Source organism: Phodopus roborovskii, unplaced genomic scaffold (genome assembly GCF_943737965.1).
Source record: "Phodopus roborovskii unplaced genomic scaffold, PHOROB, whole genome shotgun sequence".
In the NCBI taxonomy this organism is placed as follows: domain Eukaryota; kingdom Metazoa; phylum Chordata; class Mammalia; order Rodentia; family Cricetidae; genus Phodopus; species Phodopus roborovskii.
The window spans coordinates 6,193,321-6,216,732 of NW_026126571.1; the positions used below are offsets into that span (position 1 = coordinate 6,193,321).

A 23,412-nucleotide genomic window follows, 5' to 3' on the forward strand; every position below is an offset into this window, starting at 1 on the left:
TCCCTTCATTTTCCACAGCAACCAAGTTGGTTCTTTCCTAGGAGGATTCTGCACTGCATATCTCCTTTGACATAATTCTGGGGACAGCATCTGGGAAACCCCATGTTAAGTGGTGAATATCCTTAATTAGTTCCATTCCAATTAAGTTACATAAGAACGAAGAGAGAGAACAGAAGGTCCCATCCAAATACTCTAAATGTATTCATGAAGGGAATGCAAGCTGTAACTGTTTGAAAACAATTAGCAAAATAGAGGACAAATGCATAAAAACGAAAGCCAGTAAACAAACCTAGGAACATGCCCTACATCAGGACCATTTACTATTCCTAGTACAAGCCTTTGAGAATTCCTGAGCTAGCCTCAGCTTTGCTCCATGGATCTTTGAGGGGAATCCATAGGAACATCTACCCAGTCTGTAACACAACAAAATAGGGGATTAATTACACTACTCAAAAAGCCTTGACTTCTTTAGGCTCTTTCATCAGAGAGCTCTGACATAATAGATGTGAGCCCCTGACCTAACTTTATCTAGACAGCAGGGTCAAGGGTTTTCTCCCCGAGATAGTGCCAGTATTCAACACATGTGTTGTTGCTCACTTTTCTTTATTACCTCTATCAATAGTTTTTAATCATACTCCCTTATATCTGTCCATCAAAACTAATGGGTACTGCAAGAACTCCGGGACCCTGAGGCAAGTGCAGGACTTGGATTCAGGAGGCTGACAACTTATTCCAAGCTCTAGATAACTGTAATTACGGGTACTGAGGTGTCTTATCTCATGCTTTGGTTTTAGTGTAAAGTTTAGCTGTAAGATAGCTTAGAATTTTCACAGAGAGTAAACAGCATACAGAACACATGGCATAAAAGAAAAATTCTTAATTAATCAATGCCATTATATGCACTTGGGTGCATAGCATGCCTCAAATTCTCTCTGTGTCTCATTAGTCTCTCTCTCTCTGTGTGATGTGATGTGTGTGTGCACACGCATGCTCGTGCGAGCACGTGTACGTGCATGCATGCATGCAGGGTATAGAAGGAAGGGTAGAACAGTGGATGAATTCCTAAAGGAAATGGCCAATGAGCCACATACAAAGGTTAAGAAAAACTTTGGAAAAAAAGATTTAGTTCTGATTTGTGTGTGTCCATGTGCAAGCACATGCATGTGTGTATTTCATTTAGGAGCATACAGAAGGCAGAGGAGTGGATTGAATCCCCTGGACTGGAATAAGGTGTTTGAGAGCAGCCCTTTATAGGTGCAGGGATCTGAACTCTGGTCCTTCGCAAGACCAAGTGCCCTTAACCACCGAGTATTATCAAATGGCTAAGCATGTATGTAGATCTATGCTTTGGAATTTGATAACATATTAAATACCCGTGATTTTTAAATTTGGGTTAAGCTATTGCTCTGAGCTCCTTCAGTGTACATGGTGATGTGCTTATTCAACTTACCTTTAAAAGAAATTGTTTCCTTGTTTGTTTGAGACAGAGCCTCACTATACAGCCCCAGGTGAGATTCCCATTCTTTTGGACATGACGTTCTGTGTTCTGGGGTTGCAGGTGTATGGCATCATCCCTGGTTCATACATAACATCAAAAACCAAAACCAAACAAATGAACCAAAACAGTAAGGAAATGTGGTATGAATAACTTCCTGCAGGGTTCAGCGTCTCTCAGCTTCTTGCCTTCTCTAGATGACGTGCTTCTCCATCTACCTCCGTCTTCTCACTCACTACATCGCATATAGATAAGCAAGCAATAGTTTTCTAGCATTCTTTATTGCACACTGACATCTGGTGGCCAAACTCTACAGTGGTACCTTTTATCCTTATCATCATAGACCATGGTTTAAGTATACACTAGGGTCCAAATCTTAGGGATGCAAGTATCCATATGACCTCACTGTGGACAGGCCCCAGAAAGTGTATGTTCTGCTCTGTACATTAATACCATGAAATGTAAGTACTTAATATTTTCTGTAAGTGTCTAGAGTCGTGGGATAGTAGATAAGATTGGTGTACACACAGACAGCTCTGAATGGAGCCTCAGAGGGAAGTATGAATGGAGAAGAGAGCGAGTCTCTGTGTGACTGTGGGACACAATCCACCAAGTTTATTAGACAATCACCTTCCCTGCATTTTCTCCACTAGACCCCGCCTCCAGGTACAATCGCCCACAATCCAAAGGCAGACCCCTCTCACCTTGCTTTTGAATGACTTTCCTAGGAATTTGTCAACCCAAGAATAAGTTCCTACAGAAAATTTTGCCTTCTTATGCAGCAGTGAGGGTTGGGGTAAAACCCACAAATTAACACGTTTGTGCTTCTGTGTTTGGGTGTGTGGGTGTTCATGCATGCCTGTCTTGGTGCATATTCATACATGTGGCAGTCAGAGGCTAGCCTCCAGTGTTGATTCTCAACACCTTGCCACATTTTTGTTTTGGACAAAGTCTTGCATTAGCCTGGAGCTGCCTCTTTCCTATATTACCATGGGGTTACAGGCATGTATTCTCTTTTTCTTAGTATGGATTCTGGCTTATGTCCTCACACTTGAGAGGCAAGTGTTTTACCAACTGCATCATCTCGAGGCCAATAATTATTTACACTTCTATCAACATTTTTATTTCTCCAAGGATATATTCCACAGCAGTTTTATTTAATCTTGGACATTTTAGTCCCAAAAGAGGATTATGTGAATTACTGAGCAAATATGAGAATGGGATTTGAAATAGTATTTTAATAATTACTATTTATATCCTTGTTTTCCAGCCTTTCAGGCTGTAAATAAAATTATTATGCTTCCAATCTTGTATCTTTTTGACCGAGAAAAGTGTAAGAATCTATATGTTCCACTAGTAATTCATTTTTTCTTTTGAGAGGATTGGCAGGTTTTATTTTTGGTCTTAGAACACCTTTATTTCAAATAATTAGTGCTAAATGAAATTCCAAATGCTAATGTAGTTGATGAACATATTAAAGATTGTCCACATGGGATAAACAGTATAATTTTGATTATCACTGATTTATTAGTTGGTTTCAATATTGGGGACCACATGAGAGCTGTTCTCTAAAGACGTGATTATAGAGAAGCATGTGGTCTGTTTAAATAGCTCAATTATTCAGACTTAGACTTGTTCTACGATCTCCTTGATTAATAGTGCAAATCTTTTAATTTTCTAAAATTACTTTTACTCAAGAGTATGTGTGGGCCTGTTTTCCTGTGTGTGCAGCATGAGGACACAAAGGCCCACGGAAGTCAGAATGTGGCATAAGAAAAGCTGGAATTACAGGCCATTGTGAGGCACCCATAAGGAGTGCTGGTGTTAAAACTCCTTTTGAAGACGAGCAAGTGCTCTTCCCTGATGACCCGTCTGTCCATTTCCATCAGTGTTAAGCTTTGATTAGCATTCCAGGGACTACAGTGCTGGCCATCTTGACAAATTTTTCTCTTCCTATTTCTTTTCTTCCTATGTCTTTGTCTTGCTCCGGGCATCTGCTTATATCTGGAAGGAAACATTGGGAGGAAAAGGACAGACAAAGAATCCTTTCAGGAGAATTTACAGTGTTGCATGACAATTGTCAAGGCCGAATGGGAACAAGTTAGTGCCTCTTCTATGTAAGACCTTCCACGGTGACCAAGCTCCCAGAAGTTTCACCCCACCTCCTAACAGTCCCATTCTGTGACCAAATTTTAACCATAGTGCATCTCTGACGAACAGACTAAGTAGTTTTGTAATCATTGTGTGTGTAATCTTATAATGCTAGCACCCAGGAAGCTGGGATGGGAGGACCCATTAGCTTGAGACAAATTCAGGCTATATAATAAAACTCTGCCTCTAAAACCAAAACTAAAACCAGGATTTATTAAATTACATGCAAACCAGTTTCACATCTCTTGTCCGAACCTAAACTTTGTGGTAGAGCATAAATAATTCATAAGGTGAGAGCCATATTTGCATGTAAAAATAGAAACTGTAGCAGTTACATTTGATGACTTAACTTATTCCAAGGGATGGTCATACATGGGAAACCAGGATCCATATTGATTCACAGTTGTTGCCATGAGCCAGGGTGTGATTTTAAAATACCTTCCCTCTGTGGCAAAGCTGACCAGATGGGCACAGAGGTGTGAAATCACCTTTATTTGAAAGCAGAATTATGTTCGGGGCCGTCAGGTAACATACTTACGAACAACATCACTGTGAAGAATTTTTTTGTACTAGTTAATTTGAATGTGTGAACAGAGGTTTCCAAGCCTTGTAGTTCCTATTTCTGCAGTATTAGATTTGAGACAGTATTGAAATAGACGGAGAAATATCACTGAGCAGAAAGACATTTTCCAAAGATTTTTTTTTTTAACAAAGATCCTCACAGACTTGAAGAAAGATGACATTTGCAGTGATCTGCAGGAGTGGGGACTCATTTACAAGGAAGGGTAATGTCCTTCATCTGCCATCAGCACCTACGGTGTGACAGCTTGTGACAGGTGGACACATGCTGCTATCACTTCTAATTCATTTTGACTCCAGACCAGAATCATTCTTGCAATCTGGGGCAGCAAAATAATTGGAAAGGGACATAAGGCAAAGGCTGAAAGAGGATGGAAAGATAAAATAAGCTATGATGGGAGATGTCATTCTGTAAATATGTCTCTCTTATTGGTTAATTAATAAAGCCCAGTTGGCCAATAGGAAAGCAAGATAGGTGGGACTAGGAGACAAGAAAACTATACATGCTAGCCATAGTGCTTTTTGGGAATGGATGTCAGGCTGGAGAAATGGCTCGGTGAGTAAAGTCAGTTGCCATCAACACGGAAGACTTGAGTTTGATCCTGGGATTCCAAGGGAGAAAGGAAAGAACTGACTTCCATAAATCATCCTCCGACCTGTAAGCACACTCTGTGGCATGCCTGCTGCACACCCATGCACTTTAAATGTTAGCTTTACGGCATCTTACTACCTCCTCATCTAGCCTCTATGGATAATGTACTTACATCCAGAAATACACCCATGGACACGTGAGTGTATGCATAATTCACACATAGAAGTAAATCTTTAAATGTATCAGTTTCCATACTTTTATGACAATACATATTGTATATTCATACCTTAGTAACCACTGTTTAAATTCTATGGAAGGAATAAGTAAAAATCAATATCTCTGTGCTGGGATTTGATGGAGTCAACATGCAGGGAACTCTTGTATCTTTTTGCCGTACTTAATTAAGCATTGCACGACCTGTAATAAATTACTGCGAGGAAAGGCTAATTTTGTCAACAATTAGCTGCTGCTGGGTAAGAGTAGAATACTCCTGAAATAAAGATCCATGTCATGACCAGACACGTGCTACTAGCTTGCACGCATGCAGTCCAGACCTGATAGGCTGTAAGGCAGGCTTTACATAGGCTGCCCTAGCAGAGTGGGAATAGACGGTATGACAAAAGATGGTGGAAGGGAAACTAGGGTTGGACAGAGAAATAAGGAACTCTTAGTGCCACAGAGAAAATGACAAGAGGGACCTAGAATAGGGAGGGAGCAGTCGCCGGTGCCACCGTGTACTATAGAGTTAAGTGAATGGTGTTGATTCAATCCAGCAATCTAGTGTGTCTGCACTTTCTTAGATGGCAAATTTCTGAAAAATCTTAAGTCTTCTGTCTTTCAATCAGCTTTTGTACCATGATCTTTTACAAGTTTGCAGTGCAGCCCATTTAACAATGTGTCTTGTGGCGGCAAACTTTGACTTATGATGCCTCCCAGTACCTGGCATATATTAGTTTCTCAATAAACATTGAAAGAACAAGGCATGAGGGGAAAAGTGACATTACCTTCTTCTACCAGATGGAATACCAGGGGGAATCAAAGGAAGTTGATAGGATGAAAATTATTGGCAAAAATATGCAGAGCAACTTGTGTTTGATGTTTATTAGGTGAAAATCACTGTACATTTTCAACTGGCTTTTGCAGAACACCAAGGTTACAGACTCATTTTCCTTAGGGTTCACTTGTGTGAGCTTGTTTCCCAGGTCACTCACCATTGAGGCATCACTCTCCTTTAGTCATTCCTTTGCCCAAGGCTACACCCTCCTTGACATTCATAAATGTTCCTCTTTGTATTTCTCCTGTTTTAGACCACTGTGTTTTTATTTAATGTGTTCTACTTTCCTGTTATTTAAACACGGTTTCTCCAGAATTCTCTCCTTTATGTCATGTGACTCTCACTGAAGGGCTCCTTTTGTGAGCGTCTCATAGAATACACCTAGTTCTCTAGTTCCAGCCTCTTTTCAGAATTCCAGATCCGTACTCAAGTCTGTGTGCAAAAACCAAAATTGAGTTCCCTGCTTTCTATGTTCTTTTAACTACAACAGATGTCTTTACTAGGTCTAACATACCTGTTCTTCACACACACACACACACACACACACACAGAGAGAGAGAGAGAGAGAGAGAGAGAGAGAGAGACTTACCTGCTTTCTTTAGCCAGTGTCTTCTATGTGTCCAACTCCTCACTCAGTGCTCCTAGCTCCCTCATTCCAACTCCATCACTGACTGCCCATGTTCCACCCTCATGCCAGCCACCCTCTACCCTCTGAATATGGTCCTGATGGCAAGGTAAACCTTCAAGCATAGATTTTTGAGATTTTTCTTCATGGCTTTTCTCAAATCGTTTCAGTAGGGTTTGTGTACATCTCATCTCACACTCCGAGCTTGGCACCTGTCCTATATTCTTCAATGACTTATCATTTATCATTCTTCAAATGTATGCTTACTTTTTAAAATCACATATTACCTATCACAGTTTTTCCTCAACCAGAGTTCCCTCTTTTATTACCAAGCTTATATTTTACTGAAAAAGCTTATTTGGGGACTCTTCCTGTATAATCTTTTAAAAACTTTGGATTACTCCTGAGCAAACAGGTTAAGGGAGGAAACTTTCTTTCTCCCTCAATTTCTGACCCTTTTGGTGGAGCGGGAGATGCCCTTGCATCGGGCACACAGAGAGAAGAGAAGCCCTTTAAAGACATGACAGCCCCAACCTTCTACCACCTTACAGCCAGCTCTTAAAATTTCAGATCCTTAAACGGGTTAAACCATGTATTAGCTCTGAGCCCACGGTGTCCTTTCTGGAAATATTTTCTTAAATATACATAGAGGTATGCCAACTGATTTGCTAGACATCTCTCAATGCAATCAACAGTCCAGATTAGTCAACTTCCTTTCCTAAATCTTCTGATTGCTTCAACCGTGATCACCCCACGTCAACACAGAAGTATGTGCATTGGAAAATCAAATGTTGTTCAAGCTTGTGCCATAACAATGGCTATTCTGGCTCTACCACACTTTCATCTGAACTGTCATCCTATTCAGAAAATAATTGATGAATGAATGGATTCCTAAATGCATATGTTAACTGGTTGCTTTTAGTGGCTACTTGGTTTATGCTAATCAGTATCTGAGCTGTTTGAACTATTGCTTTGCAAACTACTTCCCAGTAGTCACCCATACCTTTGTGAACATTCTGATATATTCTAATGGGCACATATTATAATTTTGGTCATCTTAGTTTTTTGGGGGATGTGTGTTTCCAATGTTTTATAGAGTTGATATAATTACAGTTTCATAAGCAGACTTGCATCAAACTCAGAAGTTCAAAAGTGAATATGACATTCTCATTAATCAAAGAGAATATTCCTAAGCCATGTGATGTTCCTTGAAAGTAATTAACACATTTCACATTATTACTTGGAAATACAAACTCTTTCCCATCTTAATCTGCCTGCCTAAAAAAAAAAAAAAAAAAAAAAAAAAAAAAAAACAGAAAAAGATAGATGAGTTTATGTTTAAGGTATATGTGTTTCCTCCATGGCCAGTGAACTAATTTCCGTTTCATATTTGTGGAATATTGATACAATTATTCTCTCATCAGACATGGAATTTGAGTGCATCACCAGTTTGTGGAAACCACCTCATAATTTATTAGGTTGATAACAGCAATTAAGTCACAATTGCTTCTGAGAAATACAAATTGACTTTCTTTCTAAGTGGATAATTTAAGACTCTCAATTGCAGATGCAGAGTGTAATGGATTTCTGGGATAAGAGGTTTGTTTTTACAAGTCTTAAACTTAAATTTTCCAACCACTGATAATCCGATAAGGACTGATTCAGTTGATAATTGCTCCATGGCATTTCTCCATTTCCCCCTCTCGCTCTTTATCTTCACATTGTTATGGATGCAGTGAAGGAGAGGATTTCAGGTGGGAATATGAGAGCATTCCTATGGTTTTCCATCTACTTGAAATGATAAGATTCAGGATGTCAGGGCTGCCACCCAGTTGGTTCTGTGCTTCCCTGTCAGGAAGGAAGCCTCAGATTCGATTCCATTACAGAATAATGTTGGCATGATGGCACATACCTATAATGCTAGCACTGGGAGGTGGAGGCTAGACAATCAGATGTGCAAGGCCATTTTAAGCTCCACGATGAGTTTGAGAGAACCCTAGGGTACATGAGTTTATTCAAACAAACAAACAAAGAACATTTGAAAATTCATTCTTCGTTTTCAGGCCATCATTGGCTGACAATAATGGACTCAACCCTTCAGGAGAGATTTCCAAATTGTCATAAAGTGCTGTTACCATGACACTACTGCTGCACTGAGACATGCCAGTTCACAGGGAGCCCTGTATGTTCGTGTGGACACCCTTGCACCGTGTCTGGGTTTCATTTGCAATGCATGGGATTTTAAAGTAGTTCTTTTGCTGGGTGAGTCGGGATCAAACATTGAGAAAATTTAGTGATCCATCCTTCTAGATGAATCACTGTACTGGAAGTTTATCGCCAAGAGGAGCTGAGTCTCTCAGGTAGACCCCTCTCCCATTGTGAGCAGCAATGACGTCTGTTGTAAGGACAAGGCACTTTTCATTGCCTCTGAATCTGAAGGTCACTGAGCCAGCCCAGTCATCAGGCCACACTTTAGTGTATATGTTGGATTCCCCATCTGTCCCTGTCTGCACATATTGTGTTCACTTTCAAACTCTATATCAGTTAATCAGCATAAAGTCATGAATTGCTTATGTGGGAATATTTCCGCAAGCTGCAGGAGATGCTAAATTGAAAACATCCTATTTGGTGGTATTTTTTTTTTCAGGGACTCTCCCTCTCACCCACACAAAAACACTTGAAAGTGCATGAGCATGTATGCATGTATATGTGTTCATGCACATATAAAACATCCACTCACAGACAGAAAAAGCAGATTTTAAGAATGGCATGTTAGAAAACAAGTAGCTGAGAAAGTAGGAAGGCTGATTTGGAGCCCTGATTATGAAGTTAGTGTATAGTGTAGAGTGAGCCCAGGAAACTGAAGCATAAGAAGAGAAGAACTATTTTGGGCTGTTCGATCACTGATATTTATTGTTTATTCTGTGCCATATGTCAGCATGACCTTTTTAGGTGCGTTTAGGTGTATTTTAGGTGTACTTAATTTTTTTAATCATTTAGGAGTACAGGTATGACTAATGTCCCTCTTTTCACTGGAGGTGACCAAAGTGTTCATTATTTAAGCCACTTGAGTCCTGGTCTCCTTGCACAAATCCAATAGAATCACCAGACAGGGCAACTTTTAAGCAACAAGAGTGTTTCTTCTCATAGTTCTTGTGGCTAAGACATCTAAGGCGAGATGCTGCTGTTTTTCCTTATATTGTGAAAGTTGCCTTTTTGGCTAGAAGATGCACCCTTATTGCTACATCCTATGGACAGGTGAGCATTTTATTTCTACACAGCAATGGGTAGGAAAGCAAAGTAGTTTGTATGATGCCTCTTTTGTGAAGATTGTGTCACCTGTGATGGGGCCACAAGGCCCTAATCACTTCTGAAATGGGCTGCGTCTTATTATTATCAGATTAGAAGTATCTTACGTTTGGAATAGGCATTGTTAGACCACAGCACACCCAACTCTTAACATCTGAAACTTTATTCCAGGCCTAGATCACACTGATTGCTGTCTTTTGATAAGACCACAGAGTGTAGCACAGGATTCCATTCTGTTGTTGTTTCTAATTAGTTTTTCTTTTTCCTTCAGATTTTGTTCAGTGTCTTTTGATCATATTCATCCCTTCCTCACACTCCTCTCAGATCCAAACCCCCTCCCTCACTTACCCAATTTAAGTCCTCTTTTCTTTCTCTCTCCCATCAAGTTCCACTTGGAGCTGCCCATGCATTCCTGGGTGTGTGGCCACCCACTGGGGCATGGCCAAACTTCTGACTCTTCCTCTCCAGGCATTTATCCATTGCCAGATCCTCCAGTAGAGGGGCCCTCGCTTCTGCTCAGCAACAAGTATCTCCATGCTGTGATTTTGTCTGGCTTGACTTAGCATAAGTCTTGTTTCTGGAATCTCAGGATTATTAACCCTGTGTTGCTCTGCTAGGATTAGTTGTAAAACCATCTTCACACAGAGCTTGAGAATATGCCTAAGATATCATGGTAATCTACTACATGCCCCTGAATGGTTATAGAAAGGACAACTGGCTTCCATCATTTTTCATAATCCAAGTAGTACGGTCAGAGCTGAAAGCCTTCAGCCAGTTTATTCCTAACATCTGACAAGTTACTGCTAACCCGGATCCCTTTTTCTTCTCTAAAGTAGAATTAATGTGGGCACAGGTAGATGCCGCTTTTGAGAAGAATTAAACATGGGTAAAAATACTCTTTAATTACCAAGTCATTATCTTTGTCATTTATTTCCAATTAAAGACTGAACTGTGTAATTACAAATAATATCTTAAGTAGGTAAGTGCTATAATTAGTTTGTTTTTAAGTATATGCCTCAGAAGAAAGAGTATGCTATCAATATGGCAATTTGCAATTTTATAAAATTAAGGCAAATCTAAAATGCTGTTTAGCTTTCTTCTGCAACTTCATAAAATAGATGATTTAAACTCATTATTTTTCGTTCTAAATGTTACTCCAATTAGGTCAAGAGAAACTTTTCATGTGAAGATGGAGATTCATACTGAGAGCTTGGCACAGAATAACAAAAGATGGAGATGTAGCCATGCTAATTATTACATACCACAGGGAAAATGTTTAAAATTGAGCAAGTAAGATGCTTTTGATTTGGATACCTCCATTAATTTACTATATCAAACTTGATTTATGCTTTTACCTCAGACTTCAGTCTTTAAAAGAACGATTTAAAATATTTGTGCCTGAATTAGAATATACCCCCATTATCTGTAGGGGACATTCAGTTTTCAGTGTCATAAAACTTCCTTTACAGAATTGTGTTTGTCTTTCCATAGCCATTGTAATCAAACAGGGAGAGGATGCCTGAGGGTTATTAGTCATATACTTCAAAGGGCCTGGCAGACTTCAGACGATGTTAATTTTGCTATGACTTCTATCAGGGCTAGGAAATAACGTGATACACAATCAAATACTTTCCCAGACCTTGATCTCATTGGAGTCTCCATGGCTGTCATGACCTAGGCAATCTTTGAAAGGCCAGAGCAGCAGGAAACCTGTATCTACTATCTAAACCTCAGCTTAGGTCTCTGTGTTGCCATGCCCAAATACTGAAATTTCACTGAAGCAAAGACAGCGTGTGACTCTGAAGTACTTTCTTCAAATACCCAAAGATCAGAAGGGCTTGGATTGTGTACTAGGGAGAGAGAAGAAGGGAGGTCCTTGAATCTCAAAGCCTGACCACTTCTGTACATCCAAAACAGGACAAACTAGAATACTTAGATAAACAGAAGTGGAGAGAAGAAAAAAATGCAGATAAGGAACCACAAATATGCACACATTTTCTCTTATTTCCAAGGAAACGTTGGGAGAAATATTTCCTGACTTTAATGCACTTTCTTAGATGGAGTTTGGGGGCTTCTCTGTTTCCAGGACTCTGTGTCAAAGGACATGTTCCTGTAGACCAGTGCATTTGAATGACTGAAGCTCCTCTCTGAGGAATTTTTAGTTTTGAATCTTTAAACTAATGGCAAGTGAGTAACTGTGAGGGCATGTTGACATTTATTCATTTCTTTTGCTCGTTCCACTTGGAATAGCTATGCTGGACAGCAGGTGGTGAAGGTCTGGTGTTTATGAGAGAGAGCATCGCGATTCATTATTCATTCACTTGCTATCTTGAACTGTGAAGTCAGTGAAACTTCAGGACACATTTATTTTACAGGGTATCATGAGCAAGAAAAAATCCACAGGGTGGCCTGATCACCTAGACAATTAGGTCTGGATAGGCCAATTATTAAACCGGTACATTCTTCATATTAGCAAATCATTGTTTTCCTTGTCTTTCTGACATTTTGTAAACTATGTATTTGAGATAACTCAGCTGTTCTCTGCATGGCTCCAATGACTTTGAGTATCAGGAAGCGTAGATATCAAGTAGAAATTTTTTTCTTCCTATTTATTTTGCACAAGGAGTCTCTCGAGTACTAAGGAGAAACTCATCACCATCCCCAGGTATGCAGAGAAGTTTGTGAAATTTTCCTTTTTAAAAAAAAATGCTCATTAAGTCCATTCAGTGTTGACCATATGCACAAGTGTGGGGTCGCCTACTGTGTTGTGGGTAACCTGCCAGCAGGTTGTCTGTCCAAAACAATGCTTCTCCTTCCTCTAGCACCTGTGGGTTTCCAATACTTCCCACTAAATGGAGAAAAAGTCTGAGCACCCCGATTAACACCAGAAGAAGACCAGTGCCCACTCTTCCTCTTTCTCACTTGAGTGGTGCCCAGAGTCTTAGCCAGAGCAGCAAAATAAGAGAAACTGAAATGGCTGCCTCCCTCTGACTTCCAGTTCTTGGATCCAAGGTGTGGACCACCACACTGCTGTGAACACTAATTTTTAAATGGAAATACTGATTTAAAATTCTGTGCAAGTCAAACAATCAGAATGGGGAAAAAATGCTGATCATGAAGGATTGGGAATTGTTTTGGGAAATATGGCTTACTTAGATCATTTCCCTTCCTTATCCCCTTTCTCTGTTCCTTTTCCCCTCCCTTCTCTCCCTCCCTATCTCCTTCCTTCCTCCCTCCCTTCCTGTGTCATTTCCAAGTACTGCATTGTATATGTATCCTTTTTATTATCTGGGAATTTCTCACTCAGAACTAGTTCCAGAGTTTTGTTTGTTTATTTATTCATTCTGGACGTGTAGAAAGGTTCTTCTCCTTGAGCTTCTAAGCCTCCAAACTCATTTAGTTCTGATACTTTGTTTTTGTTTTGTTTTTTATTTTTGTTGTTATTTTCCGCATATTCTAGAGACTGGGTTTAGTAGTCTGAACTTAAACACATACATAACCCATCTCTGCTGGTTTATGAAATATATTCCTACTCAGCAAAAAAGATCCATGCATGCATGTACACACACACACACACACACACACACACACACACACACACACACTGCCCTTAATGCCTTTCTCCCCTGAGTGGCTTCACCCCTCAGCCATTCCCATCCATCATTTGCAATGATTCCATCCACATTTTGTATATAGATTATAAAGTTGTAAAATTATTCTTTTCCAGGGAGATTTTTTTTTCCAAAGCTTCCCCCCTGTGACCTATAGATAATGAATAATTCCCTTAGGAAAGTCATGGCTGGTCTAACTTTTATGCAGAATTTGTCAGGCTCAGTATTCTTTGGCATTACTCTCATGGAAGCCATGAGCTGAGAAAGATAGGGCACTTAATCTGATGACAGTGCAAGCTGCCCCCACACCCCCCCCAGTCACCCAGTTGTTTCCTTTGGGTTCTAAGAAATTATTGTGTGGCAAAATAATAGAGACTTGCCTTATTTTGGATATGTCTGTGTATGGGTATGTGTATGTGAATGCAGCTGCCCATGGAGGCCAGAGGTGTCAGATCTTCTAGAGCTGGAGATACAGATGTCATTGAGAGCCCTTGATGTGGGCGATGGGAAATCTGATCAACTGTAAGATCAATATGCACTCTTAGCTGCTGAGCCATCTCTTCAGCCCCTCTGTACTAGTTTTAGAGGATGCTCTCTCTGTGCTCAAGTGCGTTTTGAAAATATTGTGTTGAACAGGTTCTGATAACGTGGGACTCTTCAGAGCATTTCAGATAATTTGCTCTGTGGCAGGCAGCATTTTGAAAACACTTTCAGCCATGTAACCTTGTTTTTGCATTGGGAGATTGTGTCTCTAAGGCAAGTGTCCCCTAGGAAATACTTTAGGACTCAGTGTTCAAATGCAACACAACTCATCCTTGTGCTAAGAAGGCACCAAACAGTTTTTCCAGAAGTTCACATTTTTCCTCAGCACAGTTCCATAAAACTGGCATTTCTTTAGGTTTTTAATGAGAAGGAAAAGATAAAAATCTATTATTGGCTGAGAACAAATAATTTGATGGTAGTGTGTTTGGATGTTACTTTCTGTAATGTAGGTCATTAAAGTTGATCACTAATCTTATAAAGAAGGTAGTCTAATTCTATTTTGACAAGGTATACATTTTATTGGAATGTCAGGGTCTCTAGCCTCCTTATTACATATTTTATGCTGTAACAGAAAGTTATAGAGAATAAGGGAAGGGGGGATAGGAGTGGAAGAGAAGGGGAGGGAGGGAATTGGAGGGAGAGAGAGAGAGAGAGAGAGAGAGAGAGAGAGAGAGAGAGAGAGAGAGAGATTTGAGTGTGGACACAGGACTAGTATGCAGACTCAGGGCAAGATGGAGCAGAAACACCTGCCTGCACTGTCAAGTTTCCTCCTGGAACCTTCCATTGTAAAGGTGAACTGTAAAGAGTCATAAACTCTACCAGGGATTCTGCATGACTTCTGTCAACAACTTGGCACATTATGCCAAATATTGTGTGACATGGTGGGCAGATTCCAATGAGCGTATTTGGGAGTTATAAACATTTCTTTCCTATCACTCTCAGATGCTAGAAGAGAATGTAGACATAAAGGGCACTTTGCCAAAGGCAGAATGTCTGTCTCCTATTTATAGACTTGAGGTATTTACATTATGAGTGAAAGAGGGAGCTTTGACCAATGAGCAATTTTCTAGAATATCCAGGATTCCTGTAGATGTGAAGTCTGGCCTGTCCTTTTCCTCTGTAACTGAGAGGCCTTAAGATTCTTTGACTCAGTTCTCCCTCTACTGATAAAATTCTCATGCTTAAATGTTTGTATTCTTTAAGAATTCCACACACACACACACACACACACACACACACACACACTTTAATTGTATCTTCCCCTTGCTCTTCCTCTTCTTACTTCTGGACTCCTTTTCCCATACAATCCCTCCCCAACTTCCTGTCCTCTTCTTATGTGTCCACCAATTTCTTTATTTTATAACCCACGGAATACAGCAGTGCTGTGCATATGGGCATGAAAGGATCACCCACTTGAGCCTAGAAAACCAACCAGGTCTACATCCTTGAAGAAAACTGACTTTCCTGTTTCTAGCCATCATCGACTGCCAATGGCTTCTCAGTTAAGCATGGGAACCCCTCATTAGCCTCTCCCCTGTCCATACTGTTATATTGACTAGGTAGATCTTTGCAAATCTTATCCAGGCAGCCAAAGCTGCTGTGAGTTCAAGAGCACTGTTGCCTCATGATGTCCAGTAGGTACTAGATATCAGCAGTCTTCTCTGTCCTCTGGCTGTTAGAATGCTTCTGTTCTCTCCTCCATGATGCTCCCTGAGCTCTGTGTGCGCTCTCTCTCTCTCTCTCTCTCTCTCTCTCTCTCTCTCTCTCTCTCTCTCTCTCTCTCTGTGTGTGTGAGATATAGGTGTGAGATAGATATCCCATTTGGGGCTAAGCTCTCCACAGTAGCTTGCCCTATGCACTCGGAACAATTGTGGGTCTTCATCTTAACCTCTCTCCTCTGCAAAGGGAACCTTCTCTAATATGTTTTTCTGTTGCTCTCATGTAATGCCATGACCAAAGTAACATATAGAAGAAAGATCAGATTTCAGCTATGGTTCAAGAGGGCTTATTCCATCATGGCAGAAAAGTATGGCAGCAAGTAAGCATTGGTAGTGGAACAGCCAGCTGAGAGCTCACATCTTAAGCTATCAGCATGATGCAGAGTGAGCTGGAAGGAGATTCTCTGATAGATGAACTAACAATCACTTGCAAAGGAACTAACAAAAGTGCACACATTCTGGATTGTACTTTGTAAAACCTAGAATTAAGATAAAAGGTGTCAGCTCCTTGTTGGATGCCTTTTGCCTGGGTTTCTAGGGACAGCTGGACTCTGCTGTTCCTCTGGGGGGGGGTGTTCTGTATCCACCTAATGTGTATCCTTATTAGAAATCATGTCTCAGCTTTCAAATCTTCCTAATCCCCCAGCTTGCAACATTGTGCTTTCGTTGAAGGCCACAAAGCCCGTGTTACTATCTCATATGGAAATGCCTCCCCACAGATGGCCTTAACCAAGAATACATTCTTCAAATAAGACTTCCTATTCTCAATCTGTAGATTACATTTAGGCGGAAAAAACACTACTTTATCAAAGATACTAGTATTTGTCTCGCTATCTGGGTTCTCTTCAGGGAAGGGCTGGCTTTGAGATAGTGATAGCTTCAGATTGTCTGATGTAGAAAAGAGTCTGAGGCTGCTGTTGCTCTCTTGTTCACTTTCCTCTTCTGGTCCCTTCAGAATAAGATCATCCTGGACCCCATGACATTCAGCGAGGCCAGGTTCCGTCCATCGCTGGAGGAGAGACTGGAGAGCATCATCAGTGGGGCTGCCCTCATGGCAGACTCCTCCTGCACGCGGGATGACCGTCGTGAGCGCATTGTGGCCGAGTGCAATGCCGTGCGCCAGGCACTCCAGGACCTGCTAAGCGAGTACATGAATAACGTAAGTTCTGGGCTCCCAGCCCTTCTCTTCTTCATGGATTGTGCTCTGTGCTCTTGCGATGAAATCAGGCCTAGCAGGGAATGAGGACAGGTGTTTTGGAGCAGAGTAAGTTTTCGCCAAAGGACTGCTATGGGGTAGCCTGTGCTATGATTCTGGTTCCAAGTGCTTGTTCAAGATGGGTCATTGAATGGAGTGTAAAAAAAAAATCTCAGGAACTCTGTTGTTTACTTGAGTGGTGTCGTCTTGGTCATTTCAACGGTTGCAGTTTGATTTAAGTAGGATTTCTTGGTGAAGGTGGTTGATTGATGGAAACAGGAGGCTGTGCCAACTGGCCCTTTACAAAGTATATTTTCAAAGCTAGGAATAGCAATAGATGCTGGTCTTCAGCCCTGAAAGGCATTAATAAGCACAGCAAGTTTTAAAGTGTTCGTGCTGATCCAACAAAGTGGAAAAGTTCTAATTATCCACAAACTAGGAGGAAATTAATAGACCCATTCTACAAGGAGGAATATTCTTAGGAGTGAATTTTCAAATACATGTGACTGGAGTCTCACTGTTGATGGCACAGACAACAACCATTCTCTCCACTTCTTATAAATTATAAGTGTGAGTGTGTGTGTGTGTGTCTGTGTGTGTACCTTAGGTGATTGAATCCACATTCTTTGCTTTGAAAGGCAATAATTACAGTTATGTGCAATTGCTGCCCTGCTTTTAGTAAATGCCCAGTGTTTGTATTTATGAGTGGTCAGTTTCCCCCTGGGAGGAGTCTTGTCTTTCAGATGATCAAGTACAAGTTTCAAATGCTGTCAGTCACTTCAGGGCTTGGCAGATACTGTGTTATCCGAATGGCCTCCGAATGGTACTGAGGTATGCTATCAGGGATGCTGACAAGTCTGCTGCCATCTTTGTAATTATGACACTCCCAGGAAATGCTAAGACAGAGTTCCACCCCTCCAGTACCCAGTGACTCCCATCTTTCTAGTTAACTCTTAAGCTTGGTAAATCAGCATTATAAGCTTCAAGCAAGGAGTCAGCATTGACAGTAACAGTCTTTTTCCTGTCATTTGAAAGTAAGTAGAACTATAGTAGGGCCAGCCCTGCAACTAAATGCCAGATTTCTTTCCTGGGCCAATGAGATGACTCAACAGTTAAAGGCGCTTGCAGCCAAGCCTAAAGACAAGAATTGAGTCTCCAGGATCCAAATGGTGGGTAGAAAGAACTACTTCTGAAATCTGTCCTCTGATGGCCACACATGTATGTGTGCCATGCCCTAATAAATGAAAAAAAAAATAAAACAAAACAGAGCACTTTCCTTTTCAGAAAACTTCAGATGATTTGAGTTTTGGAAGATTTGCCTATTTTACATAAATAATAAAGTTTGTATATCTGCTGTGGCACCTAGGCATTTGTAAGGACTCATGCTATAAGACCCTTCAGGGCCAGGACATGCTGTCTGTGGTTTGGCTATATGGATGTTCTGTAGAGTACAGCTAGAGATAGATGCTGCTGGCCTGGGGCTCTCCCACTCTGAGGAAATCTTTTGCATAGCAGATTTGTAGAATAGAGATGCTCACAGGATCTGGAATTCTACTTGCTGTTGCTTTTAACAGAACGACATGGGGCTAAGGACATGTCTGCGGAATTCAGCTTTATATTGCAGAACACTAGGATTCCCATCAATGAACAATTATCACCAAAGAAGGTCGCAGGAGTTACAAAAACAGCAATGGTTATAGTGTTATTATAAACATATCAGTCTAAAATGTGTTCCCACTAATAGAAGCTGTAGCCTATGACAAAAGACCAGGCAATCAAGATGTGATATGTGATTTTCATGAATTGTCTACAGCACTATTGAGTTAGGTGGATTATTATTTGTGTGTGTGTGTGTGTGTGTGTGTGTGTGTGTGTGTGTGTGTGTGTTAGTGTGAGCTCTTATGGACCAGCAGAGTTTGGTGCATTTTGGGTTTTATTAAACTGCAGTCTCTTGTAGTTTGGTCAAAATCTTGTGATACAGAAATGGTTTGTTCTTTCTTTAAAATATTGGCTTCTAATATAGTTGCAGAATACATGGAAGGTTGTCACATTCAAATTTCCAAGTGTCCAAGTCTTATTCCCATCAAAACCTGAAACAAACCCTATCCCATTTGAGTTCTTACTGAAACTGTGAGCTGCTCTGTTGAACTTCACACTGGTGATTCCGGGGTGGAGCTTGATGCAGTCCAAATGCCACCATTGCTCCCATGAAGCACTTTGATTTCTACTTCTACAAAACAGTATGTTCATTTTTGATATGGCATATATTAATGTAAAGAGAACGTTGCATCAATGCTTGTGCTATCAGTGTGGTGGTAAAAACTGACTCAGCCCATCATTCCTAGCCAGATATGTATGCATTTTTCCAATCTGTAACTTCTGTAAATATATCAATCATCACATGCATACTTTTGTGTTAATATGTTAGTGACATTAAGATGACAAAACCATGAACCCACATAATTAGAGACTGAAATCTTGATGAAACAGCCATTTCTGGGTTCCAAAAATATCCTGATTAGTCCCAGATGAAGATTCAACTTTAATACCCCGTTGGCATCCAAAGTAACCCTAAGATACTGGACTTACCAAGTGGTGTGGAATGTGGATGGAGATTACAGAGGGCTTCAGGGAACTAACTGATAGAAGGCAGTCAGTCTTCCTGGGGCATGGGTTGTGTTTTGCTCACTTGGGTTATGTGGAGCTCAGAGGGAGCTCATTTTTTGCTAGAGGTTTCTAAAAATGTATGTGATTTGATGAATTTGTACATGGAGGATTTGAAAATGTAGTTATGCACTTTAAAAAGGAACTAGTAAGATAAAAGCCTGTGTATGAAGACACCAGAGATAAAAGCTGGGATCTTAGGTCAGATAGCACTGGGAAAGGAGCTCATAGTAGTCCTGGAGAAGTCTTCAGTAGCAAGGCTTTATGTTGTACTACTAGGCTTCATAAACATCCATGAGTAAAACTTTTCTTTTGCACTGTCTATTAAAAGAACAGTTAAAGTCCTTTATAGTATACATGTTGGGTCTAATGGGTAGAGGTCCTTTTCAAAAAGATGCATGGTCTGAACATGTAAATTGGGATTGGTGCAGCCCATGTAAGTGTTGCAGCATAAAAGGTTCCAAATTGTAAGGGTCCAATAACTGTCCACTGGAAGCCATTTTCTACATCTCAGTTTGGGAGCATTAAATTGTCTTCATTAAAAAAATACAAGAGTAATTTTCAAGTATCTATTAAGGTTGGCTTATCTGTGAGGGAATAGGGGAGCTTCATGATAGGGTATGAGGTGGCATGATATTTTACAGATAAGAATTTTATAATGGATTGAAATTTACATTCATTCAAAAAATGTACAAAATTATTCTTTGGTGACAGGCATCACATTAGGGTCTCAGGAGTGAACAGAGCCAACTCCTCTGCTGCCACAGGGTTTGCTTCCAAAGGGAGATGGTGGGCAACCATCATGTCTGCTCTGGGAAAGACCTATTTCATAGAGTGATAAGCCCAAAGTCAAAACAGAAAACCCCAAGAGAGAGGAGGGAGGGAGAGAATGGAGAATACAGGGACATGAAAGGATGTCAAAAGATCGTCTGGAGGAGACAAAGAGCGTATTAGGGTGGAGAAGCAGTAATGCCAAGGGCTTTGCTCATGAGCAAGTATGTGGTACACCAAGACATCCGTCTGCACCTGTCTGCACAGGTTCTTGTCCCTCATCACACAAGATATATCTGCCATGCTAATGGGAACAGAGGACATCTGAGAATAGAGAGCGCCTTGATTCAGGCATCAAGAACAGGCTGTAGGAATAAGATGGGAGAAAGTTCAAGAAAACCTGTGTTCTGAAATAATCCTGTTAGCATGGTCTCCTTAGACATATGACCACAGTAGAAGTAAAGTATCCACATTCTGACTGTGACTTTAATAAAAAAAAATCATATAATGTTATTGAGAAGAATATGTCTGCTGTATAAATGTAAAAAAGACATCGGACATCCCGAATAACATTTATAGACATGTCAGAAATCCTCATTTGATTTAAATTGCACAGAAAATTTTGATTTACTCCAATGTGGTAGCAATTTGTAAATAGCTCACTTGGCAGTGCCTGTATAAGTTGCTAGACAAATTGTGTTTGAATGGGTAGTTAAGTAGAAAAATTGTGTTTCAAAATTCTGTCACCAAAATGCCTAAGTATGCTTCTCTCTCTCTTATAAAAGACTGAGGAATAGACTATGCATCCTAAGTACTAAACTACAATTCAGAATCATAAGAAAACTTTAATCCTTACCCTAGGTACTAAAACGATACTGAGTGGCAGTGAGCTGTTTTCTTCTTCAGGCACAGTTCATTGATGGGCCTTGGTGAGGAAACGGACTGTGATTGCCTGGACCATGCATGCTGTGCGACCTGGTTCAATTCTATAGCCATACGCTCTCTGTACAGCCATACATACTTTATTCCTTATGTGTACGTGTGCGTATCTGTATGTGTGTATGTGCACATGGGTGCAGATGCCAGAGGAAAGCTGGCACTGTGGTTGGCTGTGAGCCACCCACAGCGAGTGCTGAGAAGTGAAGTAGGATCTGCCAGTGCAGCAAGCGCTGTTATCCTGCAAGCCATCTCTCCAGCCACTCTCTAGGTTTTTTAATTAATGAACTGTTTTTTTTTTTTTCTGGGGTTTTTGGTACGGGGTTAAAGAGATGACTCAGTGGGTAAAGTGCTTGTTGTGCAAGCATTGGGACCTAAGTTCTATCCTCGGTACTCATGTACAAATCAGGTATGCCAATATGTGCCTATTACCCTTCCACAGGGGACAAAACCAGGGGGATCCTGAGAAATCACTACTGCTTAATTTATCCAAACTAGAGGGAGACATTCTACATTCAGCTGCTGACCTCCACGCCATGCCTGCCAACACACCGTAGTGCACACATACACACACCCATACACACACACACACATACACACACACACACACACACACACACACACACACACACACACACGCAATTAGAGAGAAGAAACTCCACAGTGAAGCAGAAATCCCTTTACAGTTTGTCAACTATAGCAGGGTGCTTTTTATTTGTATTTATAAAAAATAAAATTCCACGTGAAATACACGAACCCATAGCTTTTTTAACTCGTTTGAAGCCTCTCAGTGGGTCACTGCCCTTAATTAGCAAACTTCTACTAAAACTTCAAAGTTAAAGGACAAAGTACAATATTGATGTGAGGTGACACATATATCTTAAGTGCCTGAGACGTCATTGTCCCAGCCTTAGCTCCGTACTAGAATGTAAAACATTCCATGGTTAAAAAAAAAAAAAAAAAAAAAAAAAAAAAAAAAAAGATCAGAGGGGTCAGAGGAAAGGGTTTCTTTTAGTTTTTTATTTTGCTTTAGCTCACAGCTCCAATCCTTTTTTGTATGGAAGTCATGGCACACAGAGAGACTCTGTTTCATGCATACATGGAAAGCAGAAAGAGAAAAAAAAGAAAAGAAAAAGTAAGGCCAAGCTAAGCCCTTCCCCAATGAGAGACTTCCTCCAGCAAGGGTTCACCCTCTGAAAATGCCTTCCCCCAACAGGAAACTGGTCATGTAGTATTAAAATACATGATCTTATTGGGAGATTTCTCATTCGAAAATCACAGTGAGTGGGCTTCCTCACAGAGACCACTTGTGGGATGCATTGAGGATGCACTGAGGTCCATAAAAGTCATTTACAGTCTCATCAGGGGGTTAAGACACAGCCTAGTTTAACACAAGCTTCCCTGTTGAATTTACTCAGTTTATATTTGCATACAAGTATGCCTTATATGTGAGTGTGTTTCCTTCTATATCCCATCTCCCCTTCTTGTCTCTCTTTCCCCTCAACATTCCCCTTTTGTCCTCTTAAAAACTCCACATTTGCTTGAAATATCTATACATACATAATTTTACACATCTGTAGGGGAAAAAAAACTAAAAGATCCTTTTTCCTCAAAGTTGTGTGACATGCAAGTGAGGTGATATCCAGGGACACAGGACCTCAAAAGAAGTGGCCTTTCTACTGTTACCTTTTGTTTTTGTAGTATAGTATGTATGTATATGCAATTATGGTTAATAACAAAAAGTAAACAATAAAATATACATAAAATATTCCATCTTATTCCCTATATACAATTACTGTTAAAATTTGGATGTGTGCCTTTCTTTCTAAAGTTTATAAGCTTTCAGAAGCAGTCTATGTGTGCTAGTACACATGAGCTAGTATCATGAGTTGATTTAAAAAAAAAATAGGTTGCCTTGTCAATGATATTTTGTAACCTGTTTTCTTTACTCAATATTTTGTGAGCATGTTTCCATGTCAATAAATATTCTCTAAACATATGCTTCCTGGCTGAATAGTATTTTATTATATGACTATGTAATAACTGACTTCGAAGCAATTCATTTTGGGTTAGTGATGTGTAGACAAAGAGAAATACAGAATCCTATTTGTCTGGGCAGTGTAATGTTATTTAAAACAAATGCATGCCCAAATCAAAGATTTGGGAAAG

General features: G+C 40.3%; 1 protein-coding gene across 2 annotated transcripts in view; it reads left to right on the forward strand.

The window, feature by feature from the left end:
* Ctnna2 (catenin alpha 2) overlaps positions 1-23,412 on the forward strand; it is a 1,034,505-nt gene that overhangs the window by 304,542 nt on the left and 706,551 nt on the right. For both annotated transcript variants that reach the window (XM_051202772.1, XM_051202773.1), the window contains exon 7: positions 16,633-16,836. In XM_051202772.1, the coding sequence (XP_051058729.1) occupies positions 16,633-16,836 (204 nt within the window). The remainder of the gene's footprint in view (positions 1-16,632; positions 16,837-23,412) is intronic.